Below are 16,627 nucleotides of genomic sequence, written 5' to 3'. Positions count from 1 at the left end.
GGCACCTGGGTGGCAACCGGGATGGTGTCTCTTTCATGTCCACAGAATCTCATCTCTATTCCTCCATCTACAGAGGTGCAGTCCTCTTCACCTCTCCTCTTCTGAGCCACAGCGCCACATTCAAGACCAGAGACCCAGTCACTGCACCCCAAACCCAGTAGGTTGTTTCCCTTAACAGTATCCAAAACAGTATACTTATTACTGAGAGGAACAGCCACAGGGGTACTCTGTATTGGCTGCTCACTTCCCTTCCTTCTCCTGATTAGTGTAATGTCTTACAGCACTAGCTTGGGGTTCAATTCCAACTCTTGGTTGGAAGGTACTTGTTCATTTTCCATGTGACCACATGGGATTCCTCTGGGTGCTCAGTTTTCTCCCACGTTCCAAAGACGGATGGGTTTGGGCTAGTAGATTGTGGACTTGTTATGTTGGCTGTTGACACAATCAATGAATTTCAATATATGTTTTAATGTAGATATGACAAATTGCACTTTGGAATGACCAACCAAGGTAGGTCTGACACGGTGAGCAGTAGGGCACTGAGGGGTGTGATAGACAAAAGGGATCTGGGAATACAGATCACATAATTCCTTGAAAGTGGTGTTACAGGTAGATAATGTTGAAAACTGTTAGCACATTGGCCTTCATAAATCAAAGTACTGAGTACAGGAATTGGGATGTTATGTTGAAATTGTGTAAGACGCTTGTGAGGCCTAATTTGGAATTTTGTGTGCAGTTTTGGTCACCTGCCTACAGGAAAGATGTAAATACAACTGAACAAGTGCAGAGAAAATTTACAAGGATGTTGCTGGGATATGAGGACCTGAGTTATAGGGATTGATTGAATAGTTTAGGACTTCATAATGTTACAGAGTCCACATCATTCATGTCAGCGATATGTCATTGCTCGAAATCTCTCTGTGCTCTTCAGTAAGACTATACCTGAATCTGAATTGATGGTGCTTCCAGAGCCCGGTAAATCATCGGTAAGACCGTGTTTTTTATATCTTCTGGAGGAGTTTTTGTTAACAACAAATCCATCTTTTGCAAGAAGATTAGCAGCACCTAATCACAACAGAACACAAATAACTTCATTCAATTTGTTACTTCTCCAAGCAAACCAGTAAAATATATGAAAATTAATTCAAGTTTATTGTCACTCAACCGCATACATTTATACCATCAAACAAAACAATGTTCCAAGTAGCACAGCACAGTACATGTAACTCTCACAACACGTAAAAGTAACATTACCACAAAGAAGTTAACAGATAATAAATATATTCCATTAGATTGACATTTAGCATAAGTGTCAGAGATTGACAGAAAAAAAATGCAAAAGCTAATAAGACTGTCTATTTCTTTTCAGCTTTGTATCTAGATGTGCATTCAACTCACCATGTTGCTAGCCTGAAGCATGAAAAGAAAAAGAATAATTTACTTAATTTACTTGCAGCATGGAGTACTTCACAGATTGCTAAAGAGCACACACAAAAATAATATTTCTTTTTAGTTTGAGCAACAAACAGAAATTCACCCAAAAGCAGTTTGCAGACAGCAAGAAGACCTGGCAGATTTGGGTCTCGGGATGACACAAAGCCATACCACAATCTCTAAGCAGCTCAAGTGAGCGAATTAGTGGTGGGGCAATGTGTAACCCACAATTCTGGAAGGATATTACATCTGCCCCCAATGAACATGCATGGCTCTCTATTGAATGGCTGCTAATCACACTCACAACTGAAGTAGTATTACACATACACAGCCACAGTGGGCTACAGTGAGAAGGACACGCTGCAATTTCCCTTTGCTTTTAGCCTGTGCATCTCAACCTAAACAAAATTCAGACTGCTTCATTCTTTGCAGCTTCTTGATGGTCTCGATTCTCTGTACCTGAATGGGCTCTTGCAACTTGAAGACTGGTACCAGGTCTGGGAGAATTAGCTTAACGTACTCCTCCTTGGTGCATTCTTCAACGATGAGCAGGACGTTCGGCAGGACAAAGGGCACCATGTCCGGGTTCACAAACTCTGACGTCAAGCACGGTAGGATGCGCTGAACTACAACCCGCTAGATCAGAAAAAAACAACAGCGACGGAATTAATACAGAGATTCATCCTTTGTTAGAATGACATCCTTACTACTCAAGAACCTATCAAACTCCACTTTAAATATACCCAATGACATAGCTGTTTGTGGCAATGAATTTCACAGATTCACCACCCTCTGGCTAAATAAATTCCTTCTCATCTCTGTTGGCGTTTTCCATTTATTTCCCAGCAATCTGTATTTTGATTCAACATATCAATGGGTTTATTCATGAACATTCACTTCCCCCATCTCCTCTCCCAACCAGATATGAGAAGGTGCAGAAGAGGTTTATCAGCTTACCTAGGCCAAATCAAAGGTGGCGACGAATCAGTATTTAGGAGGGAGATTGAAAATCCGGCTGACTGGTGCCACAATGCCAACCTCTTACTCAATGTCAGTCAAACCAAGGAGCTGATGATTGATTGACGTCAGGAAGAGGAAACTAGAGGTCCATGAGCCAGTCCTCATTGGGGGACCAGAGATGGAAAAGATTAGCAACTATAAATTCCTCAGTGTTATCATTTCAGAGGACCTGTCCTGGGCCCAGCACATAGATGCAATTACAAAGAAAGCACGGTAGTGCTTCTACTTCTTTCGCTGTTTGGGAAGATTCAGCATGATCTCTAGAACTTTGACAAACTTCTACAGATGTGTGGTGGAGAGTATTTTGACTGGATGCATCACAGCCTGGTATGGAAACACCAATGGCCTTGAAAAGAGAATCCTACCAAAAGCAGTGCGTATGGCCCAATCCATCTTTGGTAACCCCTTCCCACCATTGAGTACATCTACATGAAACATTGCTGCAGGAAAGCAGCATCCATTACCAGGGACCCCCACCATCCAGGTCATGCTCTCTTCTCGCTGCTGCCATAAGGAAGGTGGTACTGGAGCCTCGGGACTCACACCACCACGTTCAGGAACAGTTATTACCGCTCAACCATTGGGCTCTTGAACCAAAGATAATTTCATTCAACTTCATTTGCCCCATTACTGAATTCTTCCCACACCCTATGGACTCATTTTCAAGGACTCATCTCATTTTCTCAGTATTTATTGCTCATTTAGCTGTTATTATTGTACTTTTTTCTTTCTTTTTGTATTTGCACAGATGGCTGACATTTGAACTGGTTGTCCGTCCTGCTGGTGCAGTCTTTCATTGATTCTGTTACGGTTATGGGATTTATTGAGGATGTCCACAAAAAATAAATCTCAGGGTTGTATATGGTGATATATACGTACTTTGCTAATAAATTTATTTCAAACTCTGATTTGTATGACAGTATATGACAATCTTCACGCTGTATATCGGTCCATGTGACAATAATAAACCAATGTCAATAGTGATTTGAGAAACTAAGTTTCACTGCCATTACCAGTCACAATGGAACTAACCAGACCTTGGGAAGCTTTGGCAGAACTTTCGGCAGCCCTTTGTAAAATTGTGACTTCTGTAGGTTGTCTCGCTGGAAGAGGGTATCAAAATACTGCAGAGTCATAGCCCCTATGTCATCAAAAAAAGGGATCTGGGAAAGAGCACACAAAGTTCATCAGAACAAAACAAATAAATAATGAGCTCAAAGGTTTCATGGAAATTCAATCTGATGCCAGAATTATTTTCTCAAACACTGATCAAAAATAATCAAGCGTACGTCAGAACTTTTTTTAAAAGAGTATATATATTCAGCTATAAAAACACAGAGCACTAAAGCACAGAAAGACTTTTCAGCCTATCTAGTCCATGCTGAACAGTTGTTCTGCCATTGATCTACACGTGGACCACAGCCCTTCATACTCCTCCCATCCAAACTTGTCTTAACTGTTGCAAATAAACCCGCATCCACCACTTCTGCAATCACACAATCATTGGTTAACTACTGATGGTCAGGACTGAGGCACGGAAGCTGAGATAACAGAGTGTGTCCAATTCTGGTCGCCTCATTATCAGAAGAGTGTCGGTGCAGAGGAGACTTACTAGAATTCTGCCTGGACTTGAGGGCATGCTGTATTAACATAGGCTGAGTGATCCAGGGCTTTTCTCTTTGGAGTGACCTCAGCCAAGCACATGGACCAACTGTCCAAACCTGTCATACTGAGGGGCTTGCCACACTGTTGGAGGAGCAGCAGTGAAGAAGCAAGCATGTCACCAACTTGAATATCATCTGTGCAACCTTCAGCACCTGAGACATACCCTTTTCTCATTTTCATGAACTTGTCATAAGCCTGAGAGTCTGGGCCCAAGGACTGGAGGTCCAAGAATGGCCTGTCCCGGGGTTGGAGGCCATCTGTGTGTGCCAATGATTCAGTGGATAGGAGGGTGCAAAAGAGGTTGTTTTGCTGTTGCTGTCTTGTTGGGTTTTGTTGCTGTTGTTGCTGCTACTGCTGTTCGCTTTCTGCTAAACATGGTGGGCATGCTATGATGGTGCCAGAATGTGTGGTTGTGTTGGTTGTGAAAGCATAAGATACATTTCATGTTTCCATGTACCCGTGACAAATAGATCTGAAGCTTATCCTATTGTCATTAGGGAGGAGGTACGGTAGCCTGAAGACCCACACTCACATTTTAGGAATAATTTTTCCCTCCACCATCAGATTTCCGAATGGTCCATGCACTGATGAACACAACATCACGATTCCTCTTTGGCACTATTTATTTATATTTATTGTAACTTAATCTTTTCTGTCTTGCACTCTGCTGCTGCCACAAAGCAATCAATTTCACAACAAGAATCAGTGATAAAAACCTGTTTCTGATTCAGATGTCCTGCCTTTCTCAAATTAATGTAAAGTTCCTCAAGCAACTCTTCTAAGAAATCTACCATCCCTGCTGGACTCGTTTGTGTCCAGGACAAAGAAGTGGGAAGGCAAAAACCTTTACAGACACTACCCGCCCTGCAAACGGCCTTTTCCTAAAGCTCCCTTCTGGAAAGCGCTATAGAGCTATGAAAACTAAAACTTCACACCATCTTGAAAGTTTCTTCGCCCAGGCGATTGATCTGATCAACCATTCTAGTTCAGCTCTTACCCCTTTCATCTTTCTGTAAACCCACTGATAATGCTGCTTACATTGTAAATGCAAGCTAGTATTTGTGTTGATGCACATTTTATTCCACATCCTCTTTCAAACACTAATTTTATTAGCTTTTTCACTATACACAATTCTTTATTTTTATATAATTCTTTATAGTTGTTGAAGGTTGTTGTTTCTTGTGTGCTGTGCCCTGACCAACACACCACAGCAAATTCTTAATAATGTACATGCATATGGGAAATAAAGTTGATCCTTGATCTTATGAAGGGTAAGGAGCTTTCCCTGAAGTACCAGGCTGAACCAATATCACTAAACACACAGATTGGCCTATCATTTATCAATCTCTTGTTTCAGGAAGCCTGAGGTGCATAAAATGTGCTTTTTTTTTTTGTTGGCTGCTTTGTAAAAGTACTTCCACTGCTGAGAACTACAAAATCACTGGGCAGGAGAGAGAATCACCTGGTTTCAACAAGTGGAGAGATGTAATTTCATATCTGTCTGCCTGCTGCCTGCTCACCTTACATAGCTGATCAGCATCTGGTCTCACAGCCGGCGTTACATTTAGGAGCAATTTCAGATGCTCCCGGACCTCCTCGGGAACCTTCTGCAGTATGCCAGGGCCCAATCGAGTGAGCTGCAAAAGCAGAAAAGACATTCATAATTCAATCCTCAAACCAAACAACGGCAAGTCATGTTTGAAAATCTCTCACAAACTTGATTTTTTTCTCTCTCGAACTGTCAACATGAACCCATTGACTGAAAGACTTCAAAAACCTATCCCCACGGCAACCCTGACCTCCACCCCTCAACCTCCCCCTTATGAAGGGTAGAGATAGGGTAAATGTAAGCAGGCTTTACCCGCTGAGGTTGGGTGAGACCAGAACTCAAGGTCATAGGTTAAGGGTGAAAGGTGAAATGTTTAAGGTGTACCTGACAGGCAACTTCTTCACTCAGAGGGTGGGCAAGAGTGTGGATCGAGCTGCCTGCAGAAATGGTGGATGCAGATTTGATCACAACATTTAAGAGAAGTTTGGATAGGTTCACAGATGAGAGGGGTCTTGAGGGCTATGGTCCAAGACAGGTAGATGGGACTAAACAAAGTAACAGTTTGGCATGGGCTAGATGGGCCTCAGGGCCTGATTCTGCACTGCAGTGTTCTATGACTATATTACCTCTGTCTTATCCATTCCTCTGCTTCTTTGCACCTTAAAGCTAATTTATTTTCACTTTTTCCTGGTATTGACAAAGGGTCTGTGAGTTGATGACTGTTTCTCTTCCCGCAGATGCTGCCTGACCTGCACAGTGTTTACAGCAAACTATTTAAGACACTTGTTCTATGTTTTTACTCTTGCAAGATACACAAAAGAAAAATAAATTATGTGGTAAAACAATTAAAAGACCAATGATGGCAGCTAAGCCCTGGACGTGCGTTTTAATCAAATACTTAAACACAGAAAGAGAAGTGGAGTTAGGGGTGAGGTTGGGAGTTAGGCACAGAGATGTGAGAGGTTAGAGGTCAGGCCTGAGTCTAGGCCTCTACTCTATGTTACACATTCGAAGGCCAGCGACGACATAGATGAAAGGATGGATGTCAGCCATGGACAAAGATCAGCAAAAACAATGGCTGGTTCCCCAAGCAATGCCAGTCAGTGAGTCTGAAGTTCAGCCGTGAGGTCAGTACTGAAGATCAAAGCCCGAAGATCAACTAGAAGCCTGAAAGTCGAGGCCCATTGGCCAGAAGCCTGGAAGTGGAGGCCCATTGGCCAGAACCATGAATTCCAGTCTTTTGGGGAAATCAGAGGCCTGATGTCTGTGAGTCCAATGAAGGCTAGAGCCCAGGAGGCAGCCTGTCCTGTGGTTGGAGGACTGTTTGTATATTTGAGTAGGTGCATAGATGAGAGGAAGGGAAGTTACCTGTTTCGCTGCTGTTGTTCCACTAAACACTGGGGACATGCAATGTTTGCGCCGGAATGTGTGGCAACACTCTAGGCTGCCTCCAGCATATTCTTAGTTTGTGTTGGTTGTTAACGCAAACAACGCATTTCACTAACAACAGGAATTCTGCAGATGCTGGAAATTCAAACAACACACATAAAAGTTGCTGGTGAACGCAGCAGGCCAGGCAGCATCTCTAGGAAGAGGTGCAGTCGACGTTTCAGGCCGAGACCCTTCGTCAGGATTTCACTGTAGGCGTCGATGCGCATATAATAAACGAATCTACATCAATCTACTTCCTTGAGGTCCTTGCACTTTATTTGTCTGCCTGCACTGCAATTTCACTAAGCACATCTTTCCCTCTCCACCTCTCTCCGCTTTCCGCAGGGATCGGTCCCTCCCCACGGATCTCCCACCTGGCACTTAACCCTGTAAGCGCAAGTGCTACACCTGTCCCTACACCTCTCTTGCCACCATTCAAGGCTCCAAACAGTCCTTCCAAGTGAGGCAACACTTCACTTGTGAGTCTGTTGGGGTCACCTATTGGATCCAGTGCGGCCTCCTCTACATCGGTGAAACCCGACGCAGATTGGGGGACCGCTTCGTTGAGCACCTCTGCTCCGTCCGCCACCAACAGACAGGATCTCCCAGTAGCCACCCACTTCAACTCTGCTTCCCACTCCCATTCAGATATGTCCATACATGGCCTCCTCTACTGCCATGATGAGGCTAAACTCAGGTTGGAGCAGCAACACCTCATATACCGTCTAGGTAGTCTCTAGCCCCTTGGTATGAACACAGAATTCTCCAACTTCCGGTAATTCCCTCCCCCTCTCTTCCTCTATCCCTATGTCACTCTGCCCCCTCCCCCAGCTGCCTATTACCTCCCTCATGGTTCCGCCTCCTTCTACTACCCATTGTGTTTTCCCCTATTCCTTCTTCACCTTTCCTGCCTGTCACCTCCCTGCTTCCCCTCCCCCACCCCTTTATCTTTCCCCTTACTGGTTTTTCACCTGGAACCTACCAGCCTTCTCCTTCCCACCCTTCTCCCACCTTCTTTATAGGGCCTCTGCCCCTTCCCTCTACAGTCCTGACGAAGGGTTCCGGCCCGAAACGTCGACCGATCTTTTCCACTGATGCTGCCCGGCCTGCTGAGTTCCTCCAGCGTGTTGTGAGTGTTGCTTTGACCCCAGCATCTGCAGATTATTTTGTGTTTAATTAGAGCCAGTTCAGTGCCGGGGAAAGGAGGAGATTCAAACACTGGAGTGGTTGGAAAAGGCAACACAAATTTATGAGGTAATAGCAGATCAGAGGAAGAAAATTAGTTTGGAACTAGAGCACTGTGTTCCATGTGAAAATGAGTTAAAAGTCCACTGGAGACTCAGCAAGAGGCAGCTGTGCTGGGATTGGAGGACAATGCATTTGTGTGCGCAGGAGGTGGGGCAGGGAGGAATGGGGTTTGTTTTTGCAGTTCAAAGTTCAATGGTTGAAAGGTCATTTATTATCAACGTATACAACTCTGAGGTTTTTCTTACGCAGGTAGCCACAAAATCAAGAAAAAAAGAACAACAGGACAATCGTCAACCCCCAAATTCCAACTCCCTGCACAAAAGAAAAATAAAATGGAACAGGCACATCGGCTCCCAATCCCCCTCACACAAAAAATGAGAAAGTTCAGGCGAAAAACACAGAGTATAAAAAACTATAAGACTGAAAGAAGTCCATATCCAAAATGCAGAAAACCTGGGCACAGCATCTGTCTCTCCCCTCTCCAGCAACAGAGTGACCCCACCAGCAATCAGAAGGCAGTCTCTCCTCTCTGTTGTTAATTGTTGTTCTGCTGAGCACTGAGGGCTGCTATATTGATGCAGAAGGTGTGGCCCCAGCACGTCCTTAGGTTACGTTGGTTGTTAACACAAATGATGCACTTCACTGATATATATGTGAGGAATAAATTCATCTGAATCTGAAAAGTCAATATTCTGTAGAGGGAAGTAACAACTATGGCTTTTATGAGCCCTGAAATGATGAGAGTGAGATTATTGCAATATATGAAGGTAAGTGGGACAGGCAGCTTAGAGGGTCATAATCTCACATCAGGGTGGTCCAGGGCACAAGGGTAGGCAGACCATAAGATATAGGAGCAAAATTAGGTAACACATCCTTTGAGTCTGCTCTGCCATTCCATCATGGCCAATTTACGATCCCTCTCAACCCCACTCTACTTTCTGCCTGTTATATTCGATGCCTTTATAAATCAAGAACTTATCAAACTACGCTTTAAATATACCCAATGACTTAGCCTCCACAGCCATTCGTGGCAATTAATTCCACAAATTCACCACTCTCTGGCTAAAGAAATTCCTCCTCATCCCTGTTTGGAAGGTATGTCCTTCCATTCTGATGCTGTGCCCTCCGGTTCTGGACTTCCTCACTAGAGGAAACATCCTCTCCATGTCCTCTTTACTTAGGCCTTTCAATAGCGACTAGGAAGTAGGTTCTGGGAGACATGAGAAGAAAGGAGGTGGGTAAGAGGTGGATTCAAGAGAATAACCAGTCTGATAAAAGGTCATCGCCTTCAGCACACTGCTGCTCTCTCCACAGATGCTGACTAACCTGTTGAGCACTTGCAACACTGCCGGTTTTTATTAATGTTCATTCCCTACAGTTTTTGTGCTTTTCGATTACCTGATCCAGTTGTCTGCTGAAACTCTTGAAGATGTCCTGCTTGTTGACTTCAAAGATGGGTGTGCCGTCATTAAACACGGTGAACATGACACCTCCTAAGGAGTACATGTCACTGGCCAGATCACAGCTCACTGATAGAATGTACTCCGGAGCAACGTATTCTGGGTTCGGAAGGCACAAAGGAGGAAGGTTTGGGTCCCACTCCTTGCATGTAAATTTAAGCTGCAAAAGGGAACGAGAAAAATATAAACACAAGAGATTCTGCAGATGCATAATAATAGTCTGGCATGGACTAGATAGGCCGAAGGGCTAGTATCTGTGCTGTAGCACTCTATTAGTATGTTGGAAATCTTGAACACCACACACAAAATGCTGGAGGAACTCGACAAGCTAGGCAGCATCTATGGAGGAAAATAAAGAGTCAAAGTAGCTGACCCAAAACAGCGACTATTTATTACCCTCCATGGATGCTGCTTGACTTGCTGAGTTTTTCCAACATTTTGTTTGCATTATTCCAGATTTCCATAGAAAGGAATAAATAATCAATGTTATGGGTCAACTGTTGATTTCTCTCCATAGATGCTGCCTGACCTGCTGAGTTCCTCCAGCATTTCAAGTTACGTTCCACAAAAAAAACCTGATTTAACTAAATTCAAATTGTAAAACCTAGCATTATCCACTGCAAATAGTCTTTGGTCCAGCAACATTCAGCCACCTCATGGTAAAGTTTGCTGATGACACAAAATTAGGGGGAACAGTCTGATAACATTCAGGCAGCAGAATCAATACAGTTAGATCTAAACAAAATCAGGATGTGGGCAGATAAATGGCAGATGAAATTTAATACAAGTATTACATATAGGAAGCAGAAATATTAGCTATAAATACACAATGGGGGGCCCTTGAGTTAAAAAGCGCACTGTACGAGGAGGTTTTGGGTGTCCTGGTAGACTCATTATTATCAACACCTAGACAATGCACAGAAGCAATTAGGAAGACTAACAGAATGCTGGCTATATAATGTGCTCAGTGGAGCTCAAGTCTAGAGTCATTCTCCGGAAGCTGTATATTACGCTTCTGAGGCCACACCTTGAGTACTGTATACAATTTTGTTCTCCATATTATGTGATGGCACTAGAGAGAGTTCAGAAAAGGACAACTAGACTCATTCCAATTCTGCAGGGTATGAGGTTTAGAAACATAAAAAATCTACAGCACAATACAGACCCTTCAGTCCACAAAGCTATGATGAAAGATTGAAAGAATTAAATCTTTTTAACCTTAGTAAACATAGAATGAGAGGAGACATGATAGAAGTGTTCAAAATCATTAAGGGTATAAGTAAGGTGGATGGCTGCTGCTACTTCAAAAGTAATCCAACGTCAAGGACACATGGAGGAGATTTCAGATTAACATCAGGAAGTAATTTTTTTAACACGGTGAGCTGTGGACATGTGGAACAAACTACCTAGTTGGGTACCTTAGAGACTTTCAAATCTAAACTTGATAGTTATATCAACACACTATATGAATAGGAATGTGGCAAGCTTTGTTGGGCCGAATGGCCTGTTCTTGTAAAAATTGCCCTGTGTGCATTCTACGTCATGGTGACTTCATAACAAAATGTTTTGTGATCAAGAGTAAATCTCACTGCTTTGGACCTCACACCAGATGCAGTCAGGACAGCTGATTGAAAGAGAAAAGAGAATCAAATGAGATTTTGCAACAATCCTAGTTTCATTAGCACTGATGGCATCTGCTCAACATTATCTGTTTAAATTCTCTGGCTACTATGATAAAATTCGAACTCTATTTCAAATATGAAGGGTTGTGGGCTCTGTAGGAGGGAAGGGCTAAACTGATCTGTCATCAGCGGCTTTCCTGTAACTTGATGAATGGTTATAAGTCTGAAACATTAATTTAGTTCACTCATTGTAGATTCTGTTTGACCAGATGAATCACAGAGTTACAGCATGGAAACAGGCCCTTTGGCTCACCCATTCTGTTTAAACGAGATTAGTTTTATTTGTCATATGTACATTGAAACATCGAAACATACAGTGAAATGCGTTGCTTGCATTAAAGTCCAACACATTCCAAGGATGTGCTGGGGAAATACTCCAAGTGTTACCATGCTTCCATGACAACATAGCATGCCCACAACTTATTAACACTAACCCAAATGTCTTGGAATGTGGGGAGAAACCAGAGCACCTGGAGGAAACCCACGCAGTTAGATTCAGAAACAGAATCAGGTTTATTATCACCTGCATGTGACGTGAAATTTGTTAACTAAGCAGCAGCAGTTCAATGCAATACATAATATAGAAGAGAAAAAAATCATAATAAATCAATTACAGTATACATGTATTGAATAGATTAAAAAACATGCAAAAATCAGAAATACTGTATATTAAAAAAAAGTGAGGTAGCGTCCAAGGGTTCAAAGTCCATTTAGGAATCAGATGGCAGAGGGGAAGAAGCTGTTTCTGGATCGCTGAGTGAGTGCCTTCAGACTTCTGTATCTCCTACCTGATGGTAACAGTGAGAAAAGGGAATGGAAGTCCTTAATAATGGACGCTGCCTTTCTGAGACACCGCTCCCTAAAGATGTCCTGGGTACTTTGTAGGCTAGTACCCAAAATGGAGCTGACTAGATTTACAACCCTCTGCAACTTCTTTCGGTCCTGTGCAGTAGCCCCTCCATACCAGACAGTGATGCAGCCTGTCAAAATGCTCTCCATGGTACATCTATAGAAGTCTTCGAGTGTATTTGCTGACATGCCAAATCTCTTCAAATTCCTAATAAAGTATAGCCGCTGTCTTGCTTTCTTTATAACTACATCTACATGTTGGGACCAGGTTAGATCTTCAGACATCTTGACACCCAGAAACTTGAAACTGTCACTCTTTCCACTTCTGATCCCTCTATGAGGATTGGTATGTGCTCCTTCGTCTTAACCCTTTCTGAAGTCCACAATCAGCTCTTTTGTCTTACTGGCATCGAGTGCCAGGTTTTTGCTGCAACACCACTCCACTAGTTGGTATATCTCACTCTTGTATGCCCTCTCATCACCACCTGAGATTCTACCAACAATGGTTGTATCATCAGCAAATTTATAAATGGTATTTGAGCTGTGCCTAGCTACACAGTCATGGGTGTATAAGAGAGTAGAGCAGTGGGCTAAGCACACATTCCTGAGGCGCACCAGTGTTGACAGTCAGCGAAGAGGATATGTCCGCACAGGTTGTGGTCTTCCTGTTGGATCCAGTTGCAGAGGGAGGTACAGAGGCCCAGGTTCTGCAGCTTCACAATCAGGATTGTGGGAATGATGGTATTAAATGCTGAGCTATAGTCAATGAACAGTAGGTGTCTGTGTTGTCCAGGTGGTCTAAAGCCCTGTGGAGAGCCACTGTGATTGCGTCTGCTGTTGACCTATTATGGCAAAAGGCAAATTGCAATGGGTCCATGTCCTTGCTGAGGCAGGAGTTCAGTCTAGCCATGACTAAACTCTCAAAGCATTTCATCACTGTCGATGTGAGTGCTACCAGGTGATAATCATTCAGGCAGCTCACATTATTTTTCTTAGGCACTGGTAATATTGTTACCTTTTTGAAGCAAGTGGGAACTTACGCCCGTAACAGTGTGAGGTTGAAAATGTCCTTGAATACTCCCGCTGGTTGGTTGACACAGGTTTTCAGAGTCTTACCAGGGACTCCATCGGGACCTTCTGCTTTGCAAGGGTTCACTCTCTTTAGAGACAGCCTAACATTGGCCTCTGAGACAGAGATCACAGGGTCATCAGGTGCAGTAGGGATCTTCACAGCTGTAGTTGTGTTCTCACTTCCAAAGCGTGCATTGTAGGAAGTAACGTCCTGTAAACCCTGCCAGAGTTGCTGTGCATCCAATGTCACCTCCAACCTCACTCAAAATTGTCTCTCCGCCCTTGAAATAGCCCTCCGCAAATCATACCTGGTTTTCTGGTACAGGCCTGAGTCGCCAGACTTGAATGCCACAGGTCTAGCCTTCAGTAGACGATGTACCTCCTGGTTCGTCCATGGCTTTTGGTTTGGGAATGTACAGTAAGTCTTTGTAGGTGCACACTCATCCACACAGGTTTTAATGAAGTCGGTAACAACTGCAGCATACTCATCCAGGTTCAAAGATGAATCCCTGAATACAGTCCAGTCCACCGATTCAAAGCAGTCCCGTAGGCGCTCCTGTGCTTCCCTTGTCCATACCTTCTTAGTCCTCTCTACTGGTGCTGCAGTCTTCAGTCTCTGCCTATACTCAGGGAGTAGAAGTACAGCCAGGTGATCAGACTTCCCGAAGTGAGGGCGTGGAATAGCACTGTAGGCATTCTTGATGGTGGTGTAGCAATGGTCCAGTGTGTTGTTTCCTCTAGTATTGCAAGTTATCTTTTGATGGTAATTGCTTGGTGGGGAGAACATATAAACTTGCAGACAGTGACAGGAATTGAACCCTAATTGTGATTGCTGGCGCCAGAAAGTTTTACACTAATCGCTACGACAGCACAGCACCACAAAACTATAGGTAAGGAAGGGACTAATCTGATCCACAAGGCCAGGTCCACTGGGAAATAATAAATGCTAAGAAAATAACAAAATGTCCTGTTAGAATCAGAAAGCAATTGAATGAATTATCCTGTCACTACCTCCTGTTCCGATGAATTGGAAGATGATATGCAAAAATCAAAACCCATGATTTTCCAGGCACCACTCCTATTCAGAATGATATTCTCCGGTGTTAGGTTCCCATGAATCATCTTAACACTGCTGTGCAAAAAGGAGAGGCCTTCACAAACCTGCAAGTAAAGGAGTGTCATATTATTGCAGTTTAAAATGGACTTAATTAAAATAACTACATGATCATAATCATGGACATACCATAAGTACAAAGTCTAGGACAGCACATGTACTGCTGAAAATCCTGGAGGACCAGTCACATATTCCTAGGCAACAACAGTTTGTTCAACAGAGTTTTACACACCAAATCCTGAGGGACTGAATTACAGACTAGAGTACAAACAACCTGGGGAAATAGTTGTAGAGACCAAGAAAATGGCAGAATCACTGGGGATACAGTTGCAAGAAAAAGTTTGTAAACCCTTTGCAATTACCTAGTTTTCTGCACTAATTACTCATAAATGTGTTCCAATTTTCATCCAAGTCACAATAATAGACTAACACAATCAGTCTAAACTAATAACACATAAACAGGTGTACTTTTCATGTCTTTGAACTTTGTTGAACACATTGTTTAATCGTTCACAGTCCAGGCTGGAAAATGTATGGGAACCCTTGTTTTTAATAACTGGTAGAATCTCCTTTAGCTGCAATAACCTCCACCAAACGTTTCTTACAGCTGTTGATTAGACTTGAACAATGGCAAGGATGAATTTTAGACCATTTCTCCATACAAACTTTCAGTTCATCAATATTTCTGGGATACCTTGCATGAACAGCCCTCTTCAGGTTATGTCATGGCATCCCAATTGGGTTAAGATCTGAACTCTGACTTGACCATTCCAAAACACAATTTTTCTTATTTTTAAACCATTCTGTTGATTTATTCTTGTGTTTTGGATCATTGTCTTATTGCATCATCCATCTTCTATTAAGCTTCAGGTGACGGACCACTACGCAGACATTCTCCTGTAAAACGTCTTGACATAATTTTGAATTAATTGTTCCCTCAATGATTGCAAGCTGTCCAAGCCCTGAGGCAGCAAAGCAGCACAAATCATGATGCTCCTTCCACCGTGCTTCACAGTTGGGATGAGGTTTTGGTGTTGATGTGCAGTGCCCTTTTCCCTCCAAACATAGCGGTGTGCATTTCTGCCAAAAAGTTCAACTTTAGTCTCATCCGTCCACAGAACATTGTCCCAGAGGTATTGTGGAACATCCAGGTGGTCTTTTACAAACTTGAGATGTGCAGCAATGTTTTTGTTTGGAGAGCAGATTTCCTCTGTGGTGTCCTTCTACAAACACTATTCTTGTTCTATGTTTTTCATATAGTGGACACATGAACAGAGACTTTAGCAAGTTCTTGAGATTTCTGCAGGTCTTTTGCCATTACCCTTGGGTTCTTCTTCACCTCCTTCAGCATTGGACATGGTGCTCTTGATCTGATCTTTGCAGGATGCCCACTTCTACGGAAAGTAGCAACAGTACTGAATTTCCTCCATTTGTAGACAATTTCTCTTACTGTGAATGATAAACACTCAGGACTTGAAAAATCATTTTGTAGCCTTTTTCAGCTTCATGCATCTCTACAATTCTTCTAAAGTCCCCTGAAAGTTGTTCTGATCAAGACATGCTGCACATAAACAGATCTTTCTTGAGAAGAGCAGGCTCTATCAATAACCTAACTTTGTGTGCCTTTTTTATAGGGCAGGGCACCTCTACAACCCACACCTCCAATCCCATTTCATTGATTGGAGCACCTGACTACAAAAAGCTTTTGTGGAAGGCACAACCCTAGAGGTTCACATACTTTTTTGAATCTAGACTGATTGTTTAAATGGTGTACTCAGTATTGACGAGAAGTACAATTTTTTGTGTGTTATTAGCTTAGGCAGATTGTGTTTGTCTATTATTGTGACTTAGATGAAGATCAGACCACACTTTATGAGTAATTAATGTAAAATACCAGGTAATTGAAAAGGGTTCACAAACTTTTTCTTGCAACTGTATATAAAGCAGAGATTGATAGGTTCTTGGTCAAATTCTACTCCTGTCTCTTATGGTCTTAAGACTTTTCATCATTTTTTGTGGAAGAAGTTATGACAAACATTCCACAACGAATAATGGTGAGCAAGAATTAAATAAATGAATGAAACTGGATTTAGTGAATTGATGT

The 16,627-nt window shown here is 42.7% G+C and overlaps 1 protein-coding gene across 1 annotated transcript in view; it reads right to left on the bottom strand.

The window, feature by feature from the left end:
* scyl2 (SCY1 like pseudokinase 2) overlaps positions 1–16,627 on the bottom strand; it is a 91,720-nt gene that overhangs the window by 39,917 nt on the left and 35,176 nt on the right. The window contains exons 5-10 of the mRNA XM_072268201.1: positions 14,421–14,570; positions 9,746–9,967; positions 5,640–5,756; positions 3,492–3,617; positions 1,894–2,070; positions 943–1,065 (exon numbers count right to left, since the gene is read on the bottom strand). Of these exons, the coding sequence (XP_072124302.1) occupies positions 943–1,065; positions 1,894–2,070; positions 3,492–3,617; positions 5,640–5,756; positions 9,746–9,967; positions 14,421–14,570 (915 nt within the window). The remainder of the gene's footprint in view (positions 1–942; positions 1,066–1,893; positions 2,071–3,491; positions 3,618–5,639; positions 5,757–9,745; positions 9,968–14,420; positions 14,571–16,627) is intronic.

The sequence above is a fragment of the Mobula birostris genome, chromosome 9 (assembly GCF_030028105.1).
Source record: "Mobula birostris isolate sMobBir1 chromosome 9, sMobBir1.hap1, whole genome shotgun sequence".
Taxonomy (NCBI): Eukaryota; Metazoa; Chordata; class Chondrichthyes; order Myliobatiformes; family Myliobatidae; genus Mobula; species Mobula birostris.
The sequence above is the reverse complement of the archived record's forward strand: the minus strand, read 5'-3'. Positions and strand labels throughout refer to the sequence as shown.